Consider the following 27979-nt stretch of genomic DNA (forward strand, 5'->3'; position numbering starts at 1 on the left):
TAACTGTAAATGAAGAAGACTGATAGTACACCAACATATGTTTTTTTGTCATAAAGACTGAAACAAAGAATGCGCTAGTTTGACCATAAAAGCACCTCCAAAGGTCAGAAACTATTTGTTTTGTCGTTAAAAAATTGACAAAAAAAAAGAAGAAATTTTGAAGATAAAGGTGAACTTCAGTTAGAATAACCTGAAATGTAAAATTTCTCCCTCAGCAAGTCACAACTTAATTTTATACCTTTATCAGTGCTGAGCATGAGCAGTGCTCTGCTGTAAGACTGAGTGGAAGCTGTGGGTCTCCCTCGACTGTGACACTGCTGCTGCCTCTGTGCAGTAACTCTGGATGGATGCTGCTCCTGGGTCTCATCATCAGGCTGCTCAGAGTCACTGGAGCTCCATGCAATGTTCACTGGGTCCTCCTCACGGTGAGGGGAACTGCTCTGAACTGGGAAACACATACAGAAGGGGACAATGCAATGTTCGAATTGAATCACTATGAGGTGCTTGTTAAAACTGGAGACTTACTTCTGAAGACTATTGAAGAAATTACAAGAAAGCTTGCCTATAACAGTTGTGGCTGTGCTGAAAAATAAAGGTGGCTGTATAAATACTGACTTTCTAGCTTGTTAGAATTGTACAAACTCTGTTTTTGCCTCAGATACTATTTCCATTTAGGTTTGCACATGTTTTAATAATTACTATAAATCAAGCATGCCCCATGTTTTGTGTTATGTGCGCATATACTAGGTATCACGTTAAGAGAAACCCACTTAAAAGTGATCTTCAGGTGAAGGTGATTTCAAGATTGACCAGTACATTTAATCTGTCATTAATTATGTAATGATTCATTAAATAAGCAATGATACAGAAATCAATATGAAAAGTAAATTTCAAATGACAACTAAAAATATGCAAATATGACAAATATATTAATAACCCTTTTTAAACATTTCCATTTTAAAAAAACGTGTACAAGAAATTCACCGTTTCCACAGACTAATTTCAATTTAGATTAAGAGCACACACCCCTAAAGTGTTTTCCAGTCAATAACCAAAAAGTATGATTTTGTATTTCAAAGTAAAAGAAATGGCATATATGAGCTCTTTTTCATCTGGAAAGCTTCAGAAAGCTATGATAAGGAAACTTCCTGTTTCTACTTAGTAATTGCCCTGGAGTAATAGGATACACCCTCACAGTGTCACCCAGTCTAATTGTGCATTTCAAAGTAAAAGCCCTCTGAAACGTCATACATTAGATATTTCTTTTCCTCTGGAAAGCTTCGGACAGCTATTATAAGGAAGCTACCTGTTGCCACAGACTAACTAATTTTATAACTGCTGTACATATTTCCCATTTTCCTAACAAATTTAAAAGAAATGAGTGGGCCCTGACTTGTGAACAGTACTGTACACTTAAGTATGAGGTACTTACAGAGTATTAAAAGTTGTGAGGTAAGATAGAAGATAGAAAAGTCTGAGATGGACCATAGCAAAAAAGGCCAGCAAACTGAGCAAGATACCTGCAGCAGACAACTGTTTCAGCTTCTTTAGAGTAGATATTTTTCTTCCTGAAGACGGAATGATCTGCAACAAAAAATAGAAATCCACAGTATGAACACAGTTGGGAGTAGCAGGGTGATAATGCTAAGAGATGGACGGAAAGCTGTTGATCTTTATCACCTTTGTCACCGGACTATCCAAAAAACTGTCTCCACACTTCTCCCAGCTCTTAGCGGATGAAAGGGAAGAGAGCGAAGAGGGCTCCCTGCCCACTTTCGGGAGAGCATTTTGGATATCATCGGGAAAGAAAACGCACTTTATGTCCCTGGAGTACCTTTTACGCTGCAGAAAATTAATGAAGAAGTAAAAGGGGTTAGCTTAATAATAATAATTTTTTTAAAAGCCTTTAACGGTTTTTGCTAAGATAACCCTGCTGGAGGCTTTAATGATAATTTCACCTGTATTTACTCTGACAACTGAATTACAAATGACAGTGGCTATATTTGCTGTTATTAATAGTTAAAATATGATTCTAGCAACACATGCCTGGCTAGTAAACCCCTTTCCGCTGTGGGCGGGCAAAACCGGATAACATGGGCTGCTAAAGCTAACTAGCTATACTCCATTGAGTAGCATTAACTGGCTAGCTAGTTACCAGACTTCTTACCTTCCTGGAACTCATTGAGAAAAAAAAACAGTCAATGCAGAGTTACTGAAGTGGTCTGTGTGCGTGTCCCCAAAGCGTCATTAGAAATATAATATATCTCGAACCCATCTTTGTGAAGTTACCGGTGTTTCCTCCCTCACTAGTTTGCTAAGCGCAGGAACAAACTAGTGGCGCTTACCCAATCTGGAGGTGCGTTTCATAACTCACCAGCGTGGACCGGAGGCGGATATGGGTGAGATTCTCACACCAAATCACTCAGTTATGCCTGTAAAATTTAGATTGATTCACTTTTCTTGAAACTCTTAATACAGTTTTCTTCTTGAGTTTGCTTTTCTGCACTAGGCTGAACTGCACAAGTTTAAATACGTACCAAAGGGTATATTATTCTACTGATACAGGTAAAAGTCCAAAAATCATTACTACAGTAAATATACAGGCCAAGTTACTACTCTTTATAAAGAGTCATATCACACTGTCATTATTATTTTTATCATTATTATTATTATTAATTGGAATTGGAATCTATGGTGGAAGCCTCTTTAATGCATTTCTCATTTTTGCATGGAAGCAAAGGGACCTTCTCTTTAATAATAACAATAACTGTTTAAAAGTCTTTAAGCTTTTCAAGCTTTTCTTCCCTGCCCAAGCATTCAATGCCCTTTATGCCTCATTCTCCCATTCATACAAAGAATGTTAGAGTAGCCCAGACATACATACAAACACTTAAGCACTTTGACACATATTCACACTCTGATGGATGCATCGGAAAGTAACTTGGAATCAATATCTTGTCCAAGGGTATCTGGCGTGCAGAATAGAGCAACCAGCAAACCACCAACCTTCCAAGTAGTAGATGATCTGCTCTACCTTTCTGAGCTACAACCACTCCCATTTTGAATCCAATTATTGCACTTCTTACTCTTCTACTTCTTACTACTTTTTAAAATGCTTTAGTTATGTATTATTCCGAAAATTAAGTGGATTATTATAACTCAAGCTACTAAACAACATATAAATAGTTAAAATAATCAATAGCTGCGACATGAAAAAGACATAGACAGCAATAAATCAGTAACTGTTATCCAATGACGTCATGTATATGATTCTAAAAACTGTCATTTTACTTCATATATATTACAATGTACAACCTCTGAACTATTAACCTACTTTAAGTAAAATATCTAAACACTTTTTTTCTGCAACTGAACTATCCATCACAAATTTTGGTTTAAATACTATGCCTTATTGTGTGAAAGGTTCTTTTTACACAATAAGAATGTGATAGGATCCAGGGCTCCATATGAGCTTGAAAATTATGACAGCAATGAAATGAGTCTTGGCTTGCTAAACTTTGCATGGCCACAATCTTGATTTTTGCATCACTGAAGTAAAAAATCTTGAGCAGGACTGTGCAGAGACCTCTACAACAGAGGGAGCTAATTCCTTGGGATGTTCGACTACATATCCACTTCCACTGCTTCTTAAATGTTGAGTTGACCAGACCTTTCTAACCTTGTGTCTTGCAAAATTAGTCTGTCACACTGCTAGAAAAACCTACACATCAGTTGCAAACATATTTTTTCATCAAATAGTGACTTATGTGAAGGAGAGGATTGTAGAAGAATTGAGTTACGGTACCAAATACTGTAAAAATAAAAAATTAGCACATCCGAATCTATAAAGAACTGTGTCACAAATTTGGATCGAAATATGTGCTTCAGACTGTGATGGAAAACAATGATGTGACTGTCGTTCCAGGCATTTTGGAGGCCTTAAAAGCACAGCTCAAAAAATCAACCCAAGAATCTTCTCTTCCATGTTTTGTGGTTTAAGGAAGACAGTCGCCTGCTGCATAACCACTGAATAACAGAGACAAGGAAATATTTATTTACATGCGAAGTTACAACCCTCTTTTCAAAATATAAGTACATAGGCTGCAGCAGATGACCACCCCTTACCACCTGGTTCTGCCAGGGGTTTCAGTCTGTAAAAGGGAGTTTTTCCTTCCCGCTTGGTGGTCCTTGGTGGTCCTAGGTGGTCCTAGGTGACACACTGGAAAGATTACATTTGTCTGATTGTCAATTTCCTCCCTAATACTGTGAGTAGAGCAGGGCGATATGGCCAAAAATATTTATCACGATATATATTTCAAAATTTGCGATAACGATATAACCGACGATATAATTGATGCGAGACAAAATACAACTCCACAACATTACTAGCGCAAAAAGACAACCTTCCATTTATTTTCACTTAAACAAGAAGCTGGTTTTTATGTACATTAAAGCTTTATAAAAATGTAACAGTGCAAATGCAAATTCCTTGCTGAAAGTTTAACCAAAAGGCATTTCCAGTAGAAATGGGCTGACATATCCTGAGCATAACCATGTATAATATCCACTGAAGTTAAAAAGAGGTGCAGTACGCATTTTTCGGACCATAAGGTGCACGGGATTATAAGGCACATTAAGCGAAACAAAGCAGTCAGATAAATCAAACTTTATTAAACTCATTCTTCTTGCTTCCTCCACTTCTGTACCATTGATTCATTAATGTTGAATTCTCTGGCAGCTGCTCTATTCCCATGTTGCTGCAGTATATTAATGACTAACCTCGTATTGTGGATGGATTATCTCAGTTGTTCTCCTGACTGAAGTTTGGTCCATTTACAGCATCCTGCCATGCGATTGCATTTGTCTCTAACCATGAAGAACCTTCACGTTAACTTTTATAAGTGGAAAAGTGTTAGTGTTCGTCCTCCAGCTTCACTGTTTATGTTATGCTAACATAGCTGTGTCGCTAGCGATCACGTAGCACATCATTATATACCAGCTAGCCCAACTTCAGTAACCCTACAAACGTCACTGCTGTTTAGTTTCCCGTCTTCATTTATGTTGGAAGTGATAGCAGAGCTGTACGTTTGATTTTTTTCAGAAATCTCTCAGTCAGAACATGCAATATCATGCTTAGGTAACTAGCGAAACTAGCGAGCTAACTTCCGCTAGCTTCCTGCTAACTTCTAACTCCGTTAAATGTAATAACTTTTGTTTTCATGGATGCCTGGAAGTTAAACTTCATAGTTACACCTGGTAAAGCAGCAATGCTGATCGTTTTATTAAAGATGAAAGAATTTAGACAGTTTTTAACTCTAAGTGATGCTGCAGTGTTGTTTGACCTGAAGCATACGGAGTTTAGGACCCAGATTACTCCCAGATTTAAGAGCATCTTAGTCCGACAAATATGACAATAACGACGGCCGCTTGCATGTTCTGCAAAAAAATGTGCTTTGTTGTGTATCTGATGGACAAACACCAAACCAGTTCCACATCACGGAAGTTGCACCATTTTTACAAACCAATTCTGGTTCATCTGTTTCACTCAACAATCGGCCATGTGCGTATGAAAACAAAGGCACTGCGCACGCGCGTTTTACTCCCATTCTATCGCGATATTTCATTTTCCTATCGTTGCCTAACATTATACCGGTATTACCGTGAACGGTATAATATGGCCCAGCCCTAACTGTGAGGTCTTTACCTTGCACTTTTTGGACACTCTAAGTTGTTCACATAAATTGCCTCTTAATTGGAAAATAAAACTAAACAGAAAACGAAATAAATAGATGTTTGTGATTTTCTCAAGAACATTTGACTTGAAGGCAAAGGGGAAAAATGGTTTGTAGTAAATCTAATAAATGATAATATAGAAAGAGGTTTTTTTGGTTGCTGATTAAAACAAATGCTGTACTAGATACACTATATTCAAATTCAAATTCAAATTTTATTTGTCACACACACACAACCATACACAGTATGACATGGGGGTGAAATGCTTGTAGCTGTACAATGCCCGACCATTAAATGACAGAAGAAAAGTTCTACAATATTTACAATTTACTACAAAAATTTACAAATTAACTTAGGAATTTACAGTAAAGAATGTGCAAATAGCAGAAGAGATTATAAAGATAAGGATTATAAATTATAGGAATTATAGGATTATAGGAAATGTGTGGTGGTGCGTGTGGTGACGTGTGTGAGAGTCCAGTCTTATAGTGACGTGTTTGGGAGAGTCCAGTCCTACACCTGGTTCAGGCCCCGAATAGCCTGGATAGCCTGGATTGCCCAAAGTATTCACTCACTCACTGTGTTCCAATCACTTCCATAGACACAGGTGTGTAAAATCAAACACCTAGGCATGCAAATTGCTTCTGCAAACATTTGTGAAAGAATGAGTCGTTCTCAAGAGCTTAGTAAATTCCAGCGTAGTACCATGATAGGATGCCACCTGTGAAACAAGTCCTGTTGTGTAAATCCCTCAGTACTAAATATTCCACAGTCCACAGATGTAAAGAAGTCCTGTACCTTCTACCTGTCCCCTTAAAGCCCCCGATTAATTTGGAAAATGAAGATAAAATTTGATTTGTAATTCCTTTTGTCTGAAATCAGCTACAGAATAAATTAAATCTCAGGTCATGCTAAATGAATTCAGGCTCATTCTGTGATGATACTGGATATGACTGGGTCTTTTTAAAGCTTTTTAATTTTTTTGTCATTCATAGATCTTTATATATTCTTGAGTATACTGGCATCTTTAGTTCTTGTTGTAGTTAAGTGTTCACTTAAGCTTTAGTTATGTTCTCACTTCCTGTTTCATAGTTTCGCCTCTAGTGTGCTTAGACGGCGGCCCTGCGACCCGGCCCCGAGTAAGTGGAAGAAAATGGATTGACGGACAACAACCTCCCGTGGACTCAAAAGGTGATTTTTATTACAGCAAATCCATTCGAATCTCAACATCTTTCAAAGAGCAGGTTAAACATACAAAAGCTCACTTAACATGTTTTTTTTTGTTTTGTTTTTTATTAAATATGTAAAAAGCAGGTCAAGTTATTCACAAATAAAATGCAAACATGCAACACGATTTTTTGTCGGGGAATGCATAATGAGTGGGACATAAAAAAAGAAAACAAAACATTTACCATTCATTAATTATTGACAGTACATGTTTACATTCTTTTTCATTTACACAATAATATATGACTAAAGCATCATGGTGCACTGCCCAGTTCAATATTAGTAAATGCAATATTAAGAAAGGGTATACAATGTACTTACTGGAATATAGTGTAACAAATTGCTCAGTGAACTGACATCTCCCTAAGACCTGTGATTAAAAAAAAAATAAAAATAAAAAATATCCCAACAGTTCCAGCGGAGGTTTACAACTTAAAACTGCTGCTTCATCATAAGACTACTCCACAATGTTTCTTCCTTCCCTATGTTTACGGTTTAAATCTCTATCACTAAAGCCACCTTGTGTGGTGGGAACAAACGCTAAGCCGAGCACACTGATTATCTGAAATCTTGTAATTTGTAATGACAGCTGTGACACAGTCATACAGTTGGGATTTAACTACATTTTATTATCCTCCTTCACGAGGATGCAATTCAGATCCTTGCACTATTCCTAAGTCTTAATAACAACAACAATAATAAATACGGTGAGGGTCTATGGACAGATTGTCCAATACGAAGTCAAATGTCAGTGCAACATATGGAAGGAGGTTAAATAAGAGCTACTACGAGCCCTTCCAGGGCTTTGCTTATTGCATTCTTATGATTAATATTGTTGATATGAAAAAAAAAAAAGAAAGAAATAAAAATAGCAGGGAGTCTAACACTTGCACTGACAGGTAGTGGTTACCTGTCTAAACTTCAGCATTTCATCACATCAACTGCAGGATTTGAATTGACTTTGCGCCCACACAGTCCTCTGATGGTCTGAGCTTGTCCGCTGGTGGAGCTCATTGCCACAAACCCGCCACAGCAGTTCACCAAAAGTCACAAGAAACATTGAACAGTGAGCAGAGGGGTACAAAAAAAACCCAAACAAAAACCTGTGATGGTGCTTCTTTCAGGAGGCTTCTTCATGTGCTCAGTTTCGGAGAGGATGAAAAATAAAAATGAGGACAAATGAAAATCCTTTAACAGTTCTCACATAGTCAAAAAAATTAAATTAAAAAAATAAAATAAAGAGAGAGTGGGGTGTAACTGCGGTGAAGGATGATGGCAGTCAGTATTCATCCTGCTCCTCCTGCTGATCGTCTGGCACCTCCTCGTGGGCTTGCTGGTCCACTTCCTGTCCGTCGCCCTCAGCTAGCTCCCCTCGTTCCTAAAAAAGAAAAGAGAGAGTTGAGGCAAGCGCATGTGACTGCACACAAACACTGAATTAAATCCACATGATTTCCTCAACAAAGAATGAGCACGATCCTGCTTGGATCAATCTAAAGGCCTGGACTGACCTGCTCATCGGAGGCGTACAGGATCTCCATTAGCCGATCGACAAACGGGGCGTTTTCCTCCCCCTGTTCCTGACAGAGCAGCTCCACCTCTCGCAGCTTGCTGAAGTAGTAGTCTCGCTCCTTCTCCACTCCTTCCAGTGCCAACTTTAGTGTGTTCACCTGCAAAAATAAATGTTCAAGCATTTCAAAACACACAAACTCTGAACAGACTCACAACGTTAAAAGATAAGCAGAGAAGAAACACAAAGCTGATTAAAACTGATCCGAATGATTCTTTCTAAGAAAACGACTCAAGATAAACTGTTTAACTGATACAAGTTGTCTTCAGTTACATGTGATTTGAGCACTAGAGCAGCTCTGAATGATTGAATGCAATCATTATATCAGTAAAGGATCTACCGATCAGTTAAGTCTTTGTCTTCTATTCACCAGTTTCTGCTTAACAAATGTACATTAAAAAAAAAATCAAATAAAAAAATCAAATGCTGCCTGGCAGCATTTTCTGGCTTGTGGTCACTGCACAAGAGCTCCAAGCCCGCTTCTTCTTAGTTTAATCCTTGGCTTGAATCTGACATGTACTGTACCAAATTTAATGCAGCCAGCAACATTTTGGATCTCAGAGTGGAACAACTACACAATATCCACACAGCATTTAGCAGCTTTGTATGCACAGGGGGTTTTTTTTTGTTTTTGTTTTTTTAAACCAACCACATACAGTGCCTTTAAAAGGCCTCAGTGCTATTTTTAATATTTGGAAACAAGTTGAATGTCTGCTAAGATTTTAAATCTCTAGTACTTTGAATCTCCAAATATGACGCGTCAGGTGTAACATTAATCACAGCCTATTTCTATACCAGCTTTCTAAGGAACCATTAGTCTATCCACAGAGTGAGAAGTGGATTTAGGTCTGACTCCTAATTTGACACAGACTGTATATAAAAGATAGATGTAGCTCCAGATCTGAAAAGTGAAATGTACAAGTGCCTTAAATCTGCACCCTTTCTTAGCCAGCAGGGGGCGACTTTGGCCATGTTCCACAAAGCAGGTTTAACAAACTCAGTTTGAGTTTTGAGTGCCACAGAAGTTGATCACAGCTATTAGTTATTATTGAATCATTTCTGAGTATGTTCTCTCTCAGTCAAGCGTATGTGTAGCAGAAGAAAAGCCATCATCAATGGAGCTCCAATACCAGGATTCACCATGGCAACGAGTAAATGAAGAGACGACCCTCCATTTTAATCCAGTAGACGGAGGAACACGAATCAGTGTCAGTGAGGACCATGCCAGGAAGCTAGAAAACAGCAATTTTATTCTGTCATTCGCCCACACTGATTACCAACCTGATTCAGTGAGGGCCAACCAACCAATTTTACATTGGACCACAACCACGACCAAACAGTTAAAGCCTGGAGGGACAACATGCAGACAACTGAAGATAAAACTATATCTTATCAAAGAGAAAAGACAGTTTACTTACAGACCTGTAATATTAGACCCAGTAATACAAATGTGGGCAATTTGGAGTGAAAAATGTGTCAAAACTCCTGCACTTAACGACTGTACTTCAACATGAAATGACTCGTCTTTCAAATTTAGTTCCATTCAAAAATATATACATAGTAAATTCAGACTCAGTTTCACATCAACTCCAACACGATGCCAACTGTGACGGGCAGTTTTCCATTAGTGCAACTGATTATGACACATCAAATATAATTCACATTGATTAGTGGTTGTGTGTCTCTGCAGCTTCATGCAGGCTGATTTACACAGTGATCACACCACAGTAACATATGGGAGATTCAATGCAGGGGAGCTGGCTGACAGCCTGACAGAGACAGAGTCTTCAACCCTATTTATGCTCGCCGCATTGGTCACTTCTCACACCGATGTGCTGATATTGCACAGCTACGTCTGTTTCTACTCGTCACTGTGGCGCTTTTGTCTCTTTGCGATCTTCTTCAGCTGCTGTAGAAATCTTTCTCCATGAGTTCTGTACCATATGGGAATCCCTGCATACATGTGTCATATATATGCCCATATAGACAGCCTTGCCTCAAGCCTGTCAATTTTTTTAAATAGCTGAGGCTGCAATAGCTCCAAAGCTACGTAAACTGAAAAGGTGCACGGCTGGCCGAAAAAAATGCCAAAACATGCCATGCCTTACTGCAAGTGACATCACTTCTGTCATTTGGTGAGAGCAGTGAGCATAAACTGGCCCTTAGATAAACATACAATAAATTCTACAGTCTATCATTCTATGATGTTAATAAATTAGGATCCAGTTATTTGAGTCACAATAACATTGAGTAACAATTTTAAAAATGCTAGGTGACTTCCTACTTAGTTATTGCATTCAAAAGATTTTCAGAAAACTTGACCTCTGACCTTGAGGTCACTGAGATTCAAACTCATCCAAGATTTTAAATAGATACACCTGTGTTATCACTTTCAAAATCCTACATTTCCTCATTTTCAAGTTATCACATTCACAAATGGATGTCCATGCCGCCACCCGTTACGGTATTGTTATTGCCCTACCAGCCGTTTACAGCTGAAAGGTTTATAAAAGGGCGATCGTGGCTCAAGAGTTGGGCGTTCGCCTTGTAATCGGAAGGTTGCCGGTTCGAGGCCAGGCTTGGACAGTCTCGGTCGTTGTGTCCTTGGGCAAGACACTTCACCCGTTGCCTACTGGTGGTGGTCAGAGGGCCCGGTGGCGCCAGTGTCCGGCAGCCTCGCCTCTGTCAGTGCGCCCCAGGGTGGCTGTGGCTACAATGTAGCTTACCATCACCAGTGTGTGAATGTGTGTGTGAATGGGTGGATGACTGGATATGTAAAGCGCTTTGGGGTCCTTAGGGACTAGTAAAGCGCTATATAAATACAGGCCATTTACCATAAAAAATTAACATTTTTAAAAAAGCTCACAATTGAGCTGTACACAGACATACCTGCTCAGTAAGATGCGTGACTTGTGCTTCCAGTTCTTTCTCTCCTTTGGCAGGAGTTGACACGGATGTGGGGATCTTTTTGGCGGAAGAGGGTCTGGATGTTGGCGTTGAAGACTTAGGAGTAGTAGAGCTCGACCTGGATGCTCCTGCAGCGAAGAAATATTTATGAATAAAGGGTCGCTTGTCACTATATCTGAGTGTAAACTTGACAAATCAGACCCAATAATCACAGGAGCTGATATATGAGCAGGAAAAGTAACAGTCTAGCCATTTGATACCCTATACATCCAGTGCAAAGGTGTCAAAAAAATGTGCAGATAACAGTAAGCATACATGCATGATTTATAACCTTCGTTTTGTTTTATTCATCAGTTGAATCTTACCTGCGGTAGGAGAACTGGCTGCATGGTGAGACTTCTTTGGCAGGTTGAAGATTTGCTCACCGGGATCAGGCGGGGGGATGGCATCCTGACCCTGCCTGGCTGCAACTGGGTCGTAATCTTTGCCGTCGTAATTGGCGTCAAAGAACTTCTTAAACCACTGGATGAAATCGAGATTGTCCTGAAATCTGCCTTTGACCAGTTTCTCCACAGGAATAATCTGAACAAAAAAAAAAAAAAAAAAAAAGACTGTTAAAACCCCCGAACAGTAAAGCGAGGTGAAAAAAAAAAAAAGAAAAAAGAAAAAAAAAAGTAAAAGATATTCAGGACACTCACCTTGTCCACGTTCATCCTTTTGAAGGATGCCTGCAGCAGTTTGAAATTGTGAATGTACTCGTGTTCTAGTTTAGCTTGAAACTTGACCTTCTTAAGACTGATGCAGCCAGGGAAGAGCAGATCCATGAACTGGCAATAAGCAGCTCCTAAAGAATTATTAATAATAAAAATAGTTAAGCACCACAAGAATAATTATGTATGTGGGGGGTGGGGGGGTGGGGGGGGGGGGGTGGAGAGCAGAACACTGAAAAACATGCCGTGAATAATCCTGACCACACTCTGCACCACTTAATCTCTAACAGACTGATTGTGCTACCACAGTTACAGGAAATCTTTTCTACTCGTGCAATAACTCTTTAAAATACACACGTCTGTCGGGCAGGGAATCATCTGTTCTCCCGTGTTAACAGCTTAAATAAACTCTGCAGTCAGAACACTTAAAACTGTGTACAATAAGCAACTTTATTGCACTGCACTGTTATACGGAGTCACTTGAATGTGATTTGATATTTACTGTGTTGTTACTACGTTTAGCCAGCTTTTTTTTTCTTTTCTTGGTTAAATTTGAGATATTTTACTTTGTTATAATATATTATTACCTATTATTTCATCTTTCCAGCCTGTCCTGGGTCTGTCCTGCTAGCAAGATATGTACAAAACACTTCACCTAGGAGTCATCCTAGGTGAACCACCTCAACTTGGTCAGAGGAGTAGCGGCTGTACTCAGATTTCCTCCTGAATGACCGGTTTTGTCACAGCGCATTTTATCTTATTGATCTATATACTATAAACCCATTTTCTTAAAGGCAGTGTTTAATCTTAAATTTTAACTGCTGTAACATAAGCATTCACAAAGTTTGGAGATAAATAAAGTACATCTTATGTTATTGCACACAGTCTACGATTCTTTTTTTTTTATGCCTGCCTTTGTACATGTGAGGCTTTTCATGTCCAGATCCTTGACCTCATTTCTTTAAAAAGACAAATATTAATGAGCTTTCACGTTAACATGGCTCACATAACCTGAAGCTTAGTGATCCATTTGAAAAGAGGACACCAGCTCAACCTTAGGTAAAGCTCACATGAACCCAACCAGGGAGCTCATGAGAAAACCATCTAAACCAAACCACACCCTGAGAAAAAGGGGATGGGTGTGCATGTGTTTGTGTAGGCAGAGGGTGATTGAAATTGGATTACTTGGTCACAGCAGGAGAGCACACGGCAGAGTTTATTTATAGACAACTCTCTTCCAGGGAGAGGTGAACATGTTTCCACAGGTTGCTTTAACCGCCAGCTTACACCGAAAGCTATTCAGGCGAAGACCAACCACTAAAAACACACCCCCCCCCCCCCATTTCAGACAGCGAGTCGGGCACAGGAGGAGGAAGGAAGAGGATGAGCTGAAGCGAGAGAGAAGAACAAGTTTTTTTTCCTTTCTTTTTAAAGGTCCGTCTGTTCTCACCTGAGGAGAGCTGCTCCACTTTCGTGTAGTTTAGGCAGAGGATATCGTTAACCCAGGCAGTAATGTCATGCCTGCTCATAGTCTCCTGGGTTATTGAGGTAGAGTATACGTTGACCGCCATCCCCCAACTGCAATAGAAAGGAAACAACACTGAAAAACAAAAGCTAGGTTGCTGTGATAGATGTCCTATTTCTTTCTGTCTCAAGTCAGTTTGTTGGTCTTCAAAAATGGGACAACTTCTTAAATAGGTTAAGATTTTAAGACATGGTGACAAGGGGCTGCTATTTACTGTGAGACGATGTATTTTTTTTTTTTTTAAAAGTCTCCTCAGAGACTCAGCTATCTGCAGTCCCTGGGAAAGTGAAATAAGAATTGGTAATACACAAAAAACATCAATAAACAGTTTATACTAATGCAAATTCAGTTGACTATTCAATATACAATAAAACAGCCCAGCTTAAATTATTTCAAAGCACAAAGACGAGATCTAAAAATCAAATCAAATTTTAAAAAGGCCACAAAAAAAGAGCTGCTGGACAGTTAATGTTGGTTAATTAGAACAACTACTGGCCAAACAAATCCTAACTGCTTTGCTCATGTTTAGCCCAATCAGTTAAACTATACAGAATTGTATAATCTCTTAAATAAAATCTTCAGCCTGGAAAGCAAACAGTGAGACTGCATCTAGACATAGCACACGAGTTGATCTTTAGCATTTCTCCACATGCCCAGACTGACCCGCAAAGAAGCCCAGCAGCATAAAACATACTCTGAACCCCCCAATGCCACCCGACCCCTGGCTGCTACATGTCAACAATACTAATGTCCACATTATCATCCTCAGGTGTGACACACAGAGTCCAAAGCCCTCCCTAACAGTCTGTCATAGACTGTTAGGCAAACTATAACACAAAGCAGTAGAGGTGCAGATAAGATCACAGTTTGATACTGGAAATACAAGTTTGGGCTTGGAGATTGAAATCTGGCATGAATCAATGTTATCTTGGGCAAAATGATCTCTGCATGCAAGACTATCTGCTTAACAAGATAAGTCACATTAAAATAACCACACAGCAGTGGAACACGGGACAAAAGCACAGCAATAAATTCAAGAAATTACCCTGGGTTTGTGGGGGTAACTTTGTCTGCAAACTCAAAGCAGATTCAATTATCTCAGCATAAACAGTTCTTTGCTATACACTTTAAGAAACAGTCATATCTGAGCAGGGACTCTCCGCCTTTTGGTTTTAGAACTGAAAAGGCTTCTCGGATGAGAGGTGAAATGTCTTTAAGAAGTCCAGTCCCTTTATTTCCAAGCTCCTTAAAATATCTGAGCAGTTTTTTGTTTTTTTTAACCAAATCAATGACTGAGTGAGGTGATGATCTACTGTAGATACTTATAATTAGAGCTGGGCGATAGAACGATAACGATATGTATCGCGATATAACTTTTACTCGATAGAGAAATTAAGCTATCGCGATAGACTTCGCCGCTCTTGTCCTCTTAAAATAAAAAACATTTTTAAAAAAAGGTCAGCCAATCCAAACTAAGTAGCGCAGAGCCGAACCAATCACAGCCGCAGCGTCACGTCGCGTGACTTGTTACATACAGCACAAGTGCCAAGCCGCACGTGTGTTTGTTTGGGAAGCAGGCAGTGGGTAATGGAGCCAGCGCGTAATGGAGGAAATGAGTGTGCCGACTAGAAAAATCAACCGAGCGTGACCGAAGAGAAAACAGATGACGGTTCCAATGCCGGAGAGATTGTCGAACGGAAGAGCCATAGAAGTTCCGTAGTGTGAAGGTATTTCGGCTATTTCAAGTCTGACAAAAAAACCGAGTAGCGTGCACTGTAAATTGCACGCTACTCGGCACAAAAGCAAGTCTGGAAATACAATAAACTGGTGCATGCGTCACACTGTGCGCCACGTTATTGTTTCGGTGAAATGAATTTCTACAATACTGTTACTGTTAATTCTACTCTGCAGTGTTTAAATGCTTACATATACACACAGTTACTGTCCGTCCACACATACGACTCGGGTCTGCTTCTATGCCCCAGCTTTGTTTACTTTTTCCCACCGAGGCTTCTAGACTTCTGATTGGCCAACATTTCTGCACGGTTAGGAATCTAGTGCCACCTGCTGCTTTGGCATGTTCATAGCAGCGTTTTCCTTCATTTCTGCCTTTATGTGTGGACGGGATTATTTTTTAAAACGAAAACGGAAAATCTCCGTTTTCAAAAATACCCGTGTACGTGTGGACGTAGCCTCAGTCTCTGACTGGAAGCGCTAATTCGTCATTCGGCTTTTGTCAGACTAAAGTAACTGTTAAAACTGTTTGAAAAGCTAAGCTATACAACAAGGAGAGATTGAGAATTTCCTTTTAGTTCTCAGTTTATTTGATACTGACAAAAGTTAGTTTTGTCTGTTCTTCTGTAAAACAAACTAAGATTTATTTTTAGAATTAATATTTTGTTTCTAAGTGGAATTGACAATTTAGTAGTCTGTTTCGTTTGTTCTATTTTGAAACTTAAACGCTTTAGCGGCTGCCTTTTGTGTAGTTTGCAATATTTGCCTTTATTTATCTGAAAAAGTCTCATGTTCCTTAAGTACATCTACCCTGTTGAACTTATTATGGGAAATAAATATTTAAATCAAAACAAGCTGCTGATTATTTCACATTTTACTTGTGAGCAACGGCACATTTAAATCTTACAAATATAGTTATTTGGCTTATATCGTGATAGATATCGTTATCGCCTGAAATGAAAAAAAAACATATCGTGATATGAAAAAATCTCATATCGCCCAGCTCTACTTATAATACATTGCAGGATGAAAAAGGGATCTTTTAATTTGACTTTTCCTGCACAGCGGAGCAGACAGAAGCTGTTGCAAAGGCTGATTAGATTTGATCGAATTGCAAAACTGTGACTTTGGAGGCCTCAGGGCACCTGCTCTACTTGCAGTATGCATACTGAAAGCATGCAATGTGCCAAAGATACATCAGTAAACTCAAACTTTGACCCTTAAGCTACACATTTAAAAGAAGTCAACAAAACAGTTATTTCTTCCTAATTCATTTGTTAACTCTTAGCGTGAGATATTGTGGAAGGAAAGTCTGCACATGAGTGGACATCCCACCTGAGAATATCTGAAATATGAAAAAATATCATTCAGAGAATTGCAACAGAGCATCATAATAATGGAAATGAGCTCTTTAAAACACAATCAGTAATATATAAACATGCAAATATGTCATTGCACATATTACTGCAGCTTTATAATGTTCCTGTGCAAGGAGCAAAGCTGTGCAATGAATTAAAAAAAAGAAAAACTAAATTCAACTACAATATTGACTTCCAACAGCAAGGAAAGCAAGATAAAGCATTTATTTTCTCACTGACTGCTGTTTTTGCCTTGAGGCCTTCTCTAAAACCCACAATCTCACTTCTCCAAAGGCTGTTCGCAGGTCTACAATCCTCAATGCAAGAAGTCGAGCTGATCTCAATACTGATTCTAATTTTTACAACATTTCACAGACAAGAACAGCTGCATTAAAAGAAACACCCATCTGGTGGTTTTATAACCGCGATAATATGGTGCCAAAGCATCCCCCTCAAACAGACACCAGGATATGCAGCATAATAATAACCCCAACCATTCAGCGTTAAAGTTGGGTTATCAGACCACTGCAGCAGCAGCAGAGCCTCGGCTCTAGGAAGGAAACTGGGCCAGCCCCTCTCCATGTCAACAAAGCGGATGTATGCGCCGCTTAGCATGCTTTGTTAGCCTTGCAGGGATAGCCTGCCGACACCAGGGCTGGGCATGATGCTTCAATTCAATAAGAAGAAACCGGGCTTGTGCGGCAAGTCTTAGTAGAGGGTCTCCCCCTTACAGACACCCACAGTACAACATCACCCAGACACATATTAATGGCGACAGTGGGGGGGATTCAGTAGCTGCGGAGTGTCAAGTCACGATGGGAATATTCTAGCAGCAGCAGCAGGAGGAGGAACAGGAGGAGCTGTCTGTGTAGTCCTGTCATCTGACAAGCTGGACCCACTCCTCCAAAAAACGTGCCTGTACCATTGCGCACCACCAAATACAATAAAACAGTTGACAGCGTTACATGCTAGTCCCAGCAGTGGTTTCGGGTGCTACTGGAGAAGCAGGGGGAGGGTTTAAGCTAACTTAAGAGCGATTTACGACACAGTGTCGGGTACAGAGGGCTAACATGACAGGGGAGTGTGATTGGTGAGTGGGGGGAAAAAGCGGATGGGTGCAGGGAGGAAAACGCCGAAGAAGAGGAGGAGGCCGGATTGCGGGTTTTTTTGGGGGGGTCTGCAGCGGTGTGATTTTCTTTTCCTGACATTAAACCAAATGCGACATTTCACTGGTTTACCTGTAGGCGCGCTCTCCTCGCACTGTATTTTTCCTGTAAGGAATGATGTTGGTTCCGTTGTCCTGGACGATGTCGTTGTTATTCTCTCCATTTGGGGAAAGGGCTTGGGTGGGACCGGGCATTTGGGTCTCTAAAATGTTGAACAGAAACTCTGTTCTCTCTCTGGCCGAGGGGGGACGAGGGAAAAAAAGCAAGAGGAACGATGCAAAATGCTAAGAAAGTGCCGCACCTCCGGGGCTCTCTCTCCTTCTGTCTGCTTATTCCTCACAAATCTCTGCCCTAATGACGTTGCTGCTCCCTGTACCACGTGACTCGCGGGGTTGGCTGCCTGTTTTCCCTATGGTGGGCTATTTCAGTACACCAAAATTTCATTGATTACTTGAGTGCTGAAAAGTATCGCCGGGGAGGTCAGATCGATGTGTGATGCTCGTCGCTTTTTGAGGTGCGGCGAGGGGATTTATTAAAAGAAGGGGAAAAAAACAACAACAAAAAAACTCAGAGGCGACAACCAATCAGCTAAAAAGAAGGGATGGGAATAAAGGGAAGACGCAGCACATCCACTTCACCTTAATTAGATCATCAGATAGCTGATTGGTATTAAAGCAGATGTAGGCAAACGATACCCAGTAGTGTTGGTGATGAAATCATGTCCATTCATGGTGTGTGATAAAATGCTGTTTTGATTACTAACTGAATTTCAGTCAGAAGTTTACACACGCTCATCATGGGCATGAATATCCGGTTAACTTTTAATGATTTCTTTGAGTTGTTCTTTTTCCAGGGTGGAAATACTGTACAGCATACATTTTTAAAAAATATGGTAGTGGTAGCATTATGTTCTGGGGCATCATGTCTAGTGGTACTGGTATTAGGGGTGGGGGGGAAAAATCGATACTGTGTAGTATCGTGATATTTTGTTTGCTAATAATGTATCGATACAGGGACAGCAGAAATCGATAATTTGTTACAAAAATGGTTTTTGTGCTCAGAGCATGTTGACCCTTTTTCTGAGCAAGAATCCTGACATTCCTTCACTGTCCAAATGTGTTTAACTTTTTTTTGGCAGCAATAAACATGACAGTTTACTTATTTTAATTTAAGATATGTTTTATCTTAATTAAGTTTAAAACTTTTTTTATTTAATGTAAATTTATATTTTGTTTTAATTTACTTTCAAATTCTTCAGTTGCTGAATGGGCTGCATAGTTTTCATAAATTGCATAGTTTAGAATAGCTATAATTGTACCAGATGGTTGCATTCAGTTAAGTTGGACTAGACTGTAATACAAACCGTTCAGTTTGTCAACAATAAAACTGACTGAAATGAGAGAAAGACTGAGTGCGAGACTTTGATATTAGATAAAATGAATATTGATAAAGTTTAACTTTATGTACAGAATCTGAATATTGCAAAATATTTTATTTTTTTTAAAAATCGCAATAATATCGTATCGTGCATTAAGTATTGTGATAATATCGTATCATGGGATGTATGGTGATTCCCACCTCTAACTGGTATATTGCACAAAGTGGACAGAATAATGAAGGAAGACTATCTCCAAATTGTACAACTTCACCTAAAATAGACTCGAATAGACTTCCAAAACCCAAACCTCAATGCCATTGAAAATTTATGGACTACGCTTAAAGCTAGGTCTGTGCCACGAAACTAACAACTCTACCGATTCTCGTAAGAAGTGTTCAAATATCCAGCCAGAGTTATGTCAGAAGTTTGTTGATGACTACCAAAAGAGTCTGGTTGAAGAGCAACTTGCTAAGAGACATATAACCAAATTTTAGTGGGGGTGCATGAATATTTTTGAGGGTCTGCGGATTAGAGTAAATCCAAAATAAGTTCAAACCAGTTCACAAAATTTAGTTTTTTAAAAGTCATTTAAGATTAATGGTTTACAACAATTCCACCCTGGAAAAAGAACAGCTCAAATGAATCTTTAAAAGCTACAAATTAGCATAACCCTCATGACCATGATGCATGTATGCAAACTATCGATCTAATCAACATCAATTACTCGGCATCATCACCAGTAAATCAACCGAGAACAAGAATCCATTTTATTTTACTTTTTAAATGATCCGAGGAATCTACTTATAATCACAAAATGTCCAATCAGTAAAATAAAATAAAAAATATCACCATTATTTGGGATGTACCAATTGTGAAGCTAATGTGAAAATCAAAATTATGTCATTGACGATAGTCATTTCACCTTTGTTCCAGAGAAACAAAGCAATCCATCCATGTTCTAAACCGCTAACCTAATTTGGGGTCACAGGGGGGCTGGAGTCCAACGTAGTGGTCATACAGTGAAAGCCAGGGTATTTTATTATTTTAAATGTAATTTTAATTATCATCTTGTTTTTTAATTTTTATCTTTATTTTATTTTATTTTTTACTTATTCAATGTATCATTTCTGGCATGTCAAGTGTACACCACTTCGTGTTCAGCTGGGAGTTGTTCTGAAAGTGCTATATAAATAAATTGCTTCCTTGCTTATACTTTTCTAGCTCTTTAGTACATTTTTTTAAATCATTTAGCCATCAAAAACTGATATGACACAAAATATAAACACACCACTTCAATCACTGATACAAGCCACAAGGACAAATACTGGCCTTTATATATCAGTGCATTATAACCATTACCCAAAATGCAAGTGGTGTCTTCAAATGTCATGAAATCTAATGTAAATGTAAATGTAAAGCCTTTAAAACTGTTATTTCATATTATTTTTGATTTGATTGCCTGACACAAAAGGGGAAATGAATAACAAACAAGACTATATGAACAAATATGATAAATCAGCATCAACCATAATTTGAGAATAGGTCCATTCCCAATTTCAACATTTACAGATTAATTTTCTGTTCAACAGCAAACCAATTAATCAGTCTATAATTCAGCTGTAACATACGTTAAAATGTATAAAATGTGTGTAATAAATGTAATTATAAACCACATGAACATCATAAATCAGTATGCACGGGTCTGTGGTTTAAGCGCAAACAACAGTCCTGTGGTTGCTAAGCTCTCTTCTGTTTGTGTTACCAATGTGTTGGTGTTAAACTGCTTTGTTTTGTGTTGCTTTTATCACTGCTGGGCAACCACAGTGAAATGGGACACAGAAATAAGGTCTAAAAAGTGAGCTCTATATATTTTAAACACAAGTGTGAGTCACTCTCTATTGGTTTTAGTTGTTGTACAACGCTTTGTAACTTTTATGTCTGTAAAAGGCATTACATAAATAAATGTAACTAATACAAATATCTCATTTGTATTGATTTTAAAAATGAATTTCTTTTTCACACTATAAGAATAATGATTTGTGCAAATAGCCCAGCATTAAACTGATAATATCAAAATAGAATCAGTCCAGCCTGTTATGGTTAGTAATCAAGAATGCAATAGTACACATGACGGTATTTAACAGGGATGATGAAAAGCTTTATAATAGCAGGGGACTACGCTACCTGCTGAAAACAGTTAAGCAAAGATGCAGGGATTTTATGCACAAACTATGTTCAAAGGACAAAGATGAAGCATTTCTGCTCTTCTGTTCTATTGCCTTGATTTCTTTCCTACTGTTTCTTATATTTTCTCTGCCACTCCTTTATTTAGAAGACCCAATTGCTATTTGAGTCTGAGGACAGGCCTTTACAGTTTACATATAAACTTAAACGGTGATGGTGCAAGAAATACAGGTACAGATTTTGAGGTCTATCCTACAATCTATTCACCACCATCATTGGTCCAAAGGTAAACTCACACCTGAGGTGACTGGACTTTTTCATGTCAGCATGTTTTTGGCCTGCAATGTAAGGGAGCAACTTCCGTTAAACATTAGCAGGGCTTATTTACTGGAATTTGATCCTCAAGTCAACACTCACTCTGATGCAGGGGCCAACAATTTTCTGTCAAAATCAACAATACTGCTTCTAATGTCAAATACTCACAATTCAGAGTCAACAGTCTTTGTGCTCAGCTGAAACTCTTAAATAGAACTCTGGTGCCACCATCAGGCCAAAGCTGAGGTCACAGTTATAAATCAATAAATTTAACTCTAGATGAATGTTTTAAAAATGGAAAACGATATATATAGTCCAGTTTTATTCACTTCTTGTCTTTTGATAATACAATTTTCAGTATAAATATAAGGACTTTCTTTTTTAATTGCCCCATATGTACACTCACAGGCCACTACATTAGGTACACCTACTACTCATTAACATAAATTTCTAATCAGATCATTACACAGCAGCAGCTCGATGCATTTAGGCATGCAGACAGGGTCATGGCGACCTGCTGAATTTCAAAAAGTTGAGAATGGGAAGGAAAGGCAGTGTAATCAACTTTGAATTTAATATGGTTGCTCGTACCAGACAGGCAGCTCGGAGTATTTCAGAAACTGCTGATCTACTGGGATCCCAACATAACAGTCTCTAGAGTTTATAGACTAAATAAATGGTCAGAAAAAGAAAAGCTCATTGTCTGAAAATGCCTCAGTGATGCCAGAGATCACAGGAGAATGGTCAGACTCAAAAAGGCAAACTGAGGTTACAATTCAGTCACCAAAATGGGACAACAGAAGATTGGAAAAATGTTGCCTAGTCTGATGAGTTTCAATTTCTGTTGCTACATTTAGATGGTAGGGTCAGACCATAGAGCCATCCAGCATTGCATCAGTGGTTTAACCCGTTTTTGGGATATTGTCGTGGCACACTTTGGGCTCCTGAGTACCAACTGAGGATTGTTTAAATCCCACAGCCTGCTTCAGTACTGCTGCTGACCCCGTCCATCCCTGTATGACCACAGTGTACCAATCTTCTAATGGCTGCTTCCAACAGATAACATACTATGTCACAAAGCTCAAACCCATTAGTTTTGAAAGCAAAAGGAGATCCAATCCTGTACTAGCATGGTGCAAGTGGCCAGTGAATATACAGAGTTTTATTAACTTAGTTATGAAATGATATAGGACAACAGCTTTTAACATTTTTTGTATCCAAGACATACCAAAGGGCAAGTCAAAGTTTAAAAAGAACACTTGTGCTTACATGTGCAGAAAATAGTCATCTGTTCTCTATCATCTGAAATTTCATTAGTTCTTTTTTTCATTATACTGCCAGGTGATGAAAGCACTTTTGAATATAACACCTATCTTTCTTGCTCCACTAGCAAACAGCTTTAATACAATCAAAACAACAACAACAACAACAACAACAACAACAAAAAATAAAACAAATCAGTTTTCTGTTTCTGGTTCAATTTTTTTTTCTTTTATGTCATCTGCTGAAGGCTGTGGACATCAGCTTTTCCAGTTTGTATTTTACAGACATACACAGCCAATACAGTTGTTTATATGTAAAAAAAAATCCATCTCTGTTGGAGAAGCAGCTGAGGCATTGAAGGCTGTACTACCCAGGGGGTGCAGTCAGTTTGTTAGCTTGGAAAGCACCCGCTAACTCTTCCCAAACAAATGACAGAAATGTCACTTGCTGAAGGATGTGTACATTTCTGGTCCAGAACACAGGACAGGTAGGTCTTACAGCAGTTTCTCCTGACAGTTTTATTGCTTTAGGTGTATGTTGTTTTCTCCTTCTGTGATCAGTTTTTACCCCCCTACAAATGTCCACATCAGTATAAATCAGGGCCTTCAACATGTCAAAATTCCATGCATTACTTTTTGTACACTCACAACAGTAATTATACGGCTTCAACATTTGGACAACAATGCAAAAGAGCTTTAATCTGAAGCTGCAGATTCCTATATGATTTAACTGTGAAGTTGCTCCCATAATTTACACTATGAGTCTTATTTTTTTCCATTTGAATCACTCAGATGGAGGTAACAGAAATAAATCAAGGCAGTGAACAGTATGCATAATATTAATCTCTAATTTAACTTGGGAATCTTGTGCGGTCACCCTGAAAGACATTCCCTCTTCTTCTTCTGTAAGGGTGTCAAACATCCAGCACAAGGAACACCCAAGGGTCCAAATTGTGAAATAAATGTAAAGAAGTCATCGATACTTCCAATTAGTCATTAAAGAGTACAAAACAGTTCATGACTATGTCATGGCAGTAAACTAAGTGTGGAAAGCTGAGTTTGCTCTTATTTTTCATAAAGACTGAGGCTGCACTTCATTATTTGTTAATTTACTGAATATATTTGGTGTGAGGTTTTGTTTTTTTTTTTAAATGAGATATTAAGAACTAAGCCCACATTGCTAGTAGTTGGTTTTACTGGGCTCAGCTCATTTGAGAGCAAACTCAAATGCAAGCAGCCCGCAAAACTGAAATGAATTTGACACCACTGCTCTGCTGGGTCAAAAGTAGTCTTTGTGTAGTAGTCTACACAAATTCCTGCAGAGCTGAACACAAGGCATAACCAAGACTAATCTCATTAATGACTGAATTGCAGACACTTCCACTGACAGCCACAGGCATGCAATGCTACTTTTCCACTATGGTAATGCTAGAAGCCCTTTCAGACTGACAAGTGACAGCCATACCGTAGCACGCTGGGCACAACACAAGCACAGAGGTCTGCTTTGTGTCTGGCAGCAGCACACAGTGAAAGCATGTCATGGTCAAACTTCAGGGAAGGCATGAAAACAGGAAAGTGTGCTCGTCCCAGTGGCCAGAAACTGTACCCCCACCATACCGTGTCACTGCAAGGTGGGTGGGTTAATGTCAACTCTAGGCTGTCACAGGAATAAACTTATCACTTCCCAATCTGAAGGGCTTGAAGAGGTGGAGCATGCATAGCTTTTTCTAAATATATGGTCAGGTTGTAAAGCCCTAAGAATGAAATATAAACACACACATCCTCTGGGTCTATTACTGCTTACTTCAACTGTAGAGGGATGTTCCTCCGTGCTGCACTTGACAAAAAGAAATTGAAATAAAGAACAGAAATTTTCTTAAATGTGTACAGTATCATCGCAATCTGAGGCAGGTAGCTGATGCTTACCACTACATTACAAAACAACAAAAAAACAACACACTTATAGTTATTGACTGAAATAAAAAGTAGAGTAGATCCATTAACATGAACGCCTATTAGATGCTAAAACACTGTATGGTAGGTTATAAAAACAAAAAAGGAGCAGGAACAGGGAAGCGTAAAGTGCACATCTTTTCTAATTCACACAGGATCAAAGTATATATACAGGCTCACAAATATTCACTCACTCAAATCTTTTCATAAGTGGTACTGAAGGTTGTTGATGGCTACCAAAAGCATCTGGTTTAGATGCTTTTGCTAAGAGACATTTAAACAAATCATTAGTGTGGGTGTACATATATATGTTTGAGGCTGATTGCCATGATATTCCTGCCCATGATGAGTGTATGTAAACTTCTGACCAAAACTGTGGATAAGTAACAGCGACATTGCTTGATTAAGTCATGGCAGTGGGACAGTAGAAATAAAAGGTTTGTGAGCTTTGCTAGATTGTTTTGGCTCAATTTTAAAGGACCCAATCATGAGGTGAACACAGTCATCCCTTTACAAAAAGCATCAGCATGTTTGGACTAAAATATCCAATGCTGGAGTTTTCCAACTAAAAGTGTGTCAGAAGCTTTTTTCAAAACGGTCTCTTTAAGCTGTGTGGATGCGAGACAGATTAGGAAAAATTACATGTTTTGAAAACTAAAGCATAGTTTTTAGTATGGATGTACCCTAACACTAAAATGAAAATATATACATCAATCAAATGATGTGTCACATAATGTAATCTTGAGAAACAGCAATCTTATATAATCCCTTGAAATAGTTTTAAATGGGGTAAGACAAGGAATACTGAGAGTGGAAATATGGTGACCATTTAACATTCATTCATGGAATTTTAGGAGTACAACTATAAGTTAACTCATAAGTTTTACTAACCTAATAATATGTTAGTTGAGTCAGACTTGAGTAAGACTATGAGTAAAAATGCATTTAGGCTGCAAATTCTTTATCTTTATTCAGTTTATTTATATGACAAGAAATTAATGAGAAATCCAAAAGGGTATAGGTTAAAGGTGAGACTTTTGGAACACCTAAAATCAGCAAAAAAGGAACATTTTAAAAAGAATCGCAACTAAATAAGAAAAAGAAATAAATCGCTCATGTCAAATCCAGCTACAGATGAACTCTCAGTACTTAAAGCATCTTCACACTAAACTGGATAATCATCATCATACATCGTCATTTGTGTTTGTTATCCCTCATTTTAAACAGCTTCTGGATATTAAGTGGTAATTGTGGATTGCATGCTTTGTACATCATTTAAACTATGTTATAGTCTACTAAATCTTTGAATTTCTGTGTATTTAATTGAATAAATAATGGATTTACTGACTAGTCATAGAGTTTGTTATCATTCATATGGCTTTTTTTAGTAGTAAAAAGACTGCTCGCCTTGTGTTTCCCCACATTCCTACACAGTACGTCATATATAGAGCAATAAGTGAATCTTTTTTTTTTTTAAACATAAAAAGTCTTTAAGTGTAAGGGAGCAGCCAGACAGCCGAGAGCTTTTTTTGTCTTGTGAATGCTGCTTGCTGAGGGTTTTGTAAGGGTGGGGTAGCATGTCAGCCCACATCTGGAAGATGATGCTCTTACAGTAAGTGTTGCTATACGTTAGCCTGCAATGAGTCAACACTGGGCTGTGAAGCATCAGGCAGAGTTGTGCTTGCCCTTTTCCCACTAAGAGCTAACCAACCTTTGGTAGAGGATCCCAAATGCACCTCTGTTAATCCGAGCTGCAGGTTGTAGAGGTTATGATCTCCAGAAAAACGGGTTAGGATGATATTAAGGGAGAAAAACCCTGTTAGACTGCGAGGAGTCTTTTCCTAAGACCTGAGAGATTGTTAACCCGCTACTTTAGAAAGAAAGTTTTCCTTTGGCATTTAGAAAGGGCATTATCTGCACCCAAGACAAAAGGCGACACTCGTCTATGGTGACCCCTTCTTCATTTCTTCTGTCCCTTCTTTTAGCTGTGGTTGCTGAAGAGGGAAAACACCAAACAGTGCTCCTCTTTTCTGAGATTTTTAAGCGCCTCCACCGCCACCGAGCAGCTAGCTGCTGCACCAAGTCTCGTAAATGAAGCTAACTCAACTTTGTATTAGAAATGACAGACTGCCTGGAAAAGCAAGCTAATGCTATCAAACAGACTTTTACGAAGGTAGACGTGACTTATAAATACAGTATTACATCTTCTCCGGCTAACCGTCAAGTTACAGTTGGCTAATATTTTCTCCTGCCATTACTTTGACAGTGCTGTGACAGCCGACGTATGTCCTGAACCCGGGCAACATCACGGTACAAAACAGCGACCGCCGCTTAAATACGTTCATATTTCTGCATTGATTTTCGCCGTTGCACGTTTCAATTCAAATTCCACAGTGAAAATTTTCAGTAAAAGCAAATCTCACTCACCAGTGAACTCCGATCCGCAGGTTACAAGGTGTTAAAAAAAAAGGCTGTTTTCCGGCTGAGTCACCCCACCCTCAAACGCCCATTCTCGTAAGACGGTGAACTGCGAGCGGAGAGCTGAATGGACAGCGTCTCATCGCTCTTTCTGCTGATTGGTGCGTCGCCGACCTCTGTCATGATATTGACCAATCGAGTTGTGATGCGTTGATCGTTCACAACAATCAGACAGCTTTCTGTCCTGTCGCCTCGTGTCACTTCACTTTTACTCCAGGAAAATGCAAATCGTCCATCTGAAGATGCACGCAGCTGAACACCACCGTTTATAAAATAAATATGTAAAATAATACGAATGAAAGACCTCAATGGTAATGTAGGTCAAAAGACCTACATTACCACACCTACTGCACTCTATGTACATACATTTCGGTGTTTGTTTGTTTTGTTGTTGTTTTACAGTGTATAATGACCATTTGTATATAACATAGTGTTTTGGCATCTATGTACACTATTCTTGTTATTTATTTTTCGATTTTTAT

The 27979-nt window shown here is 38.8% G+C and overlaps 2 protein-coding genes and 1 long non-coding RNA gene across 9 annotated transcripts in view; 1 reads left to right on the forward strand and 2 right to left on the reverse strand.

Annotated features, from left to right (window-relative positions):
* Positions 1 to 2369, reverse strand: part of spidr (scaffold protein involved in DNA repair) — a 42361-nt gene extending 39992 nt beyond the window's left edge. For 2 of the 5 annotated variants that reach the window (XR_015126157.1, XM_086272643.1), the window contains exons 1-4: positions 2168 to 2369; positions 1681 to 1842; positions 1521 to 1584; positions 239 to 445 (exon numbers count right to left, since the gene is read on the reverse strand). Coding sequence is in view for 4 of the 5 variants with exons in the window: in XM_086272643.1 (XP_086128769.1) it covers positions 239 to 445; positions 1521 to 1584; positions 1681 to 1842; positions 2168 to 2182 (448 nt within the window). In the remaining variant the exon portion in view is untranslated. The remainder of the gene's footprint in view (positions 1 to 238; positions 446 to 1520; positions 1585 to 1680; positions 1843 to 2167) is intronic. The other 3 variants (XM_086272641.1, XM_086272640.1, XM_086272642.1) reach the window with 2 other exon arrangements.
* Positions 1660 to 8200, forward strand: LOC147308328 (uncharacterized). The gene is made up of 2 exons (XR_015126158.1): positions 1660 to 2399; positions 6826 to 8200. It is a non-coding gene; the product is annotated as an uncharacterized LOC147308328 (long non-coding RNA).
* On the reverse strand, positions 6908 to 27587 carry mapre2 (microtubule-associated protein, RP/EB family, member 2). Of its 3 annotated transcripts, none has more exons than XM_086272645.1 (7): positions 27447 to 27587; positions 13595 to 13722; positions 12133 to 12278; positions 11800 to 12016; positions 11417 to 11562; positions 8469 to 8627; positions 6908 to 8338 (listed from the first exon to the last, which is right to left on the reverse strand). In XM_086272645.1, exons 2-7 carry the CDS (start codon positions 13713 to 13715, stop codon positions 8240 to 8242), a joined length of 888 nt encoding a protein of 295 aa, XP_086128771.1. In that variant the 5' UTR covers positions 13716 to 13722; positions 27447 to 27587; the 3' UTR covers positions 6908 to 8239. The 3 variants fall into 3 exon arrangements, with proteins under 3 accessions (XP_086128771.1, XP_086128772.1, XP_086128770.1); XM_086272646.1 differs by lacking the exon at positions 27447 to 27587 and adding an exon at positions 24871 to 24889; XM_086272644.1 differs by lacking the exon at positions 27447 to 27587 and adding an exon at positions 18000 to 22810.
* Positions 27588 to 27979: the final 392 nt, after the last annotated feature.

This window comes from Aulonocara sp. 'chitande type north' Nkhata Bay, linkage group LG18 (genome assembly GCF_057382095.1).
Source record: "Aulonocara sp. 'chitande type north' Nkhata Bay isolate Kocher_YH1m ecotype deep benthic linkage group LG18, A_spYH_male_GT1.1, whole genome shotgun sequence".
NCBI classification, from domain to species: domain Eukaryota; kingdom Metazoa; phylum Chordata; class Actinopteri; order Cichliformes; family Cichlidae; genus Aulonocara; species Aulonocara sp. 'chitande type north' Nkhata Bay.

What these genes read in the sequence shown, in the direction of transcription:
- mapre2 (XM_086272644.1), bottom strand. Translation starts at nt 18,121, where the DNA reads ATGCCCGGTCCCACCCAAGCCCTTTCCCCAAATGGAGAGAATAACAAC. An exon ending in AGCCAGTTCTCCTACCGCAG is followed by an intron (nt 11,563 to 11,799) that starts GTAAGATTCAAC and finishes TCTTCGCTGCAG; the next exon opens with GAGCATCCAGGTCGAGCTCT. An exon ending in TCACGCATCTTACTGAGCAG is followed by an intron (nt 8,628 to 11,416) that starts GTATGTCTGTGT and finishes TTATTTTTGCAG; the next exon opens with GTGAACACACTAAAGTTGGC.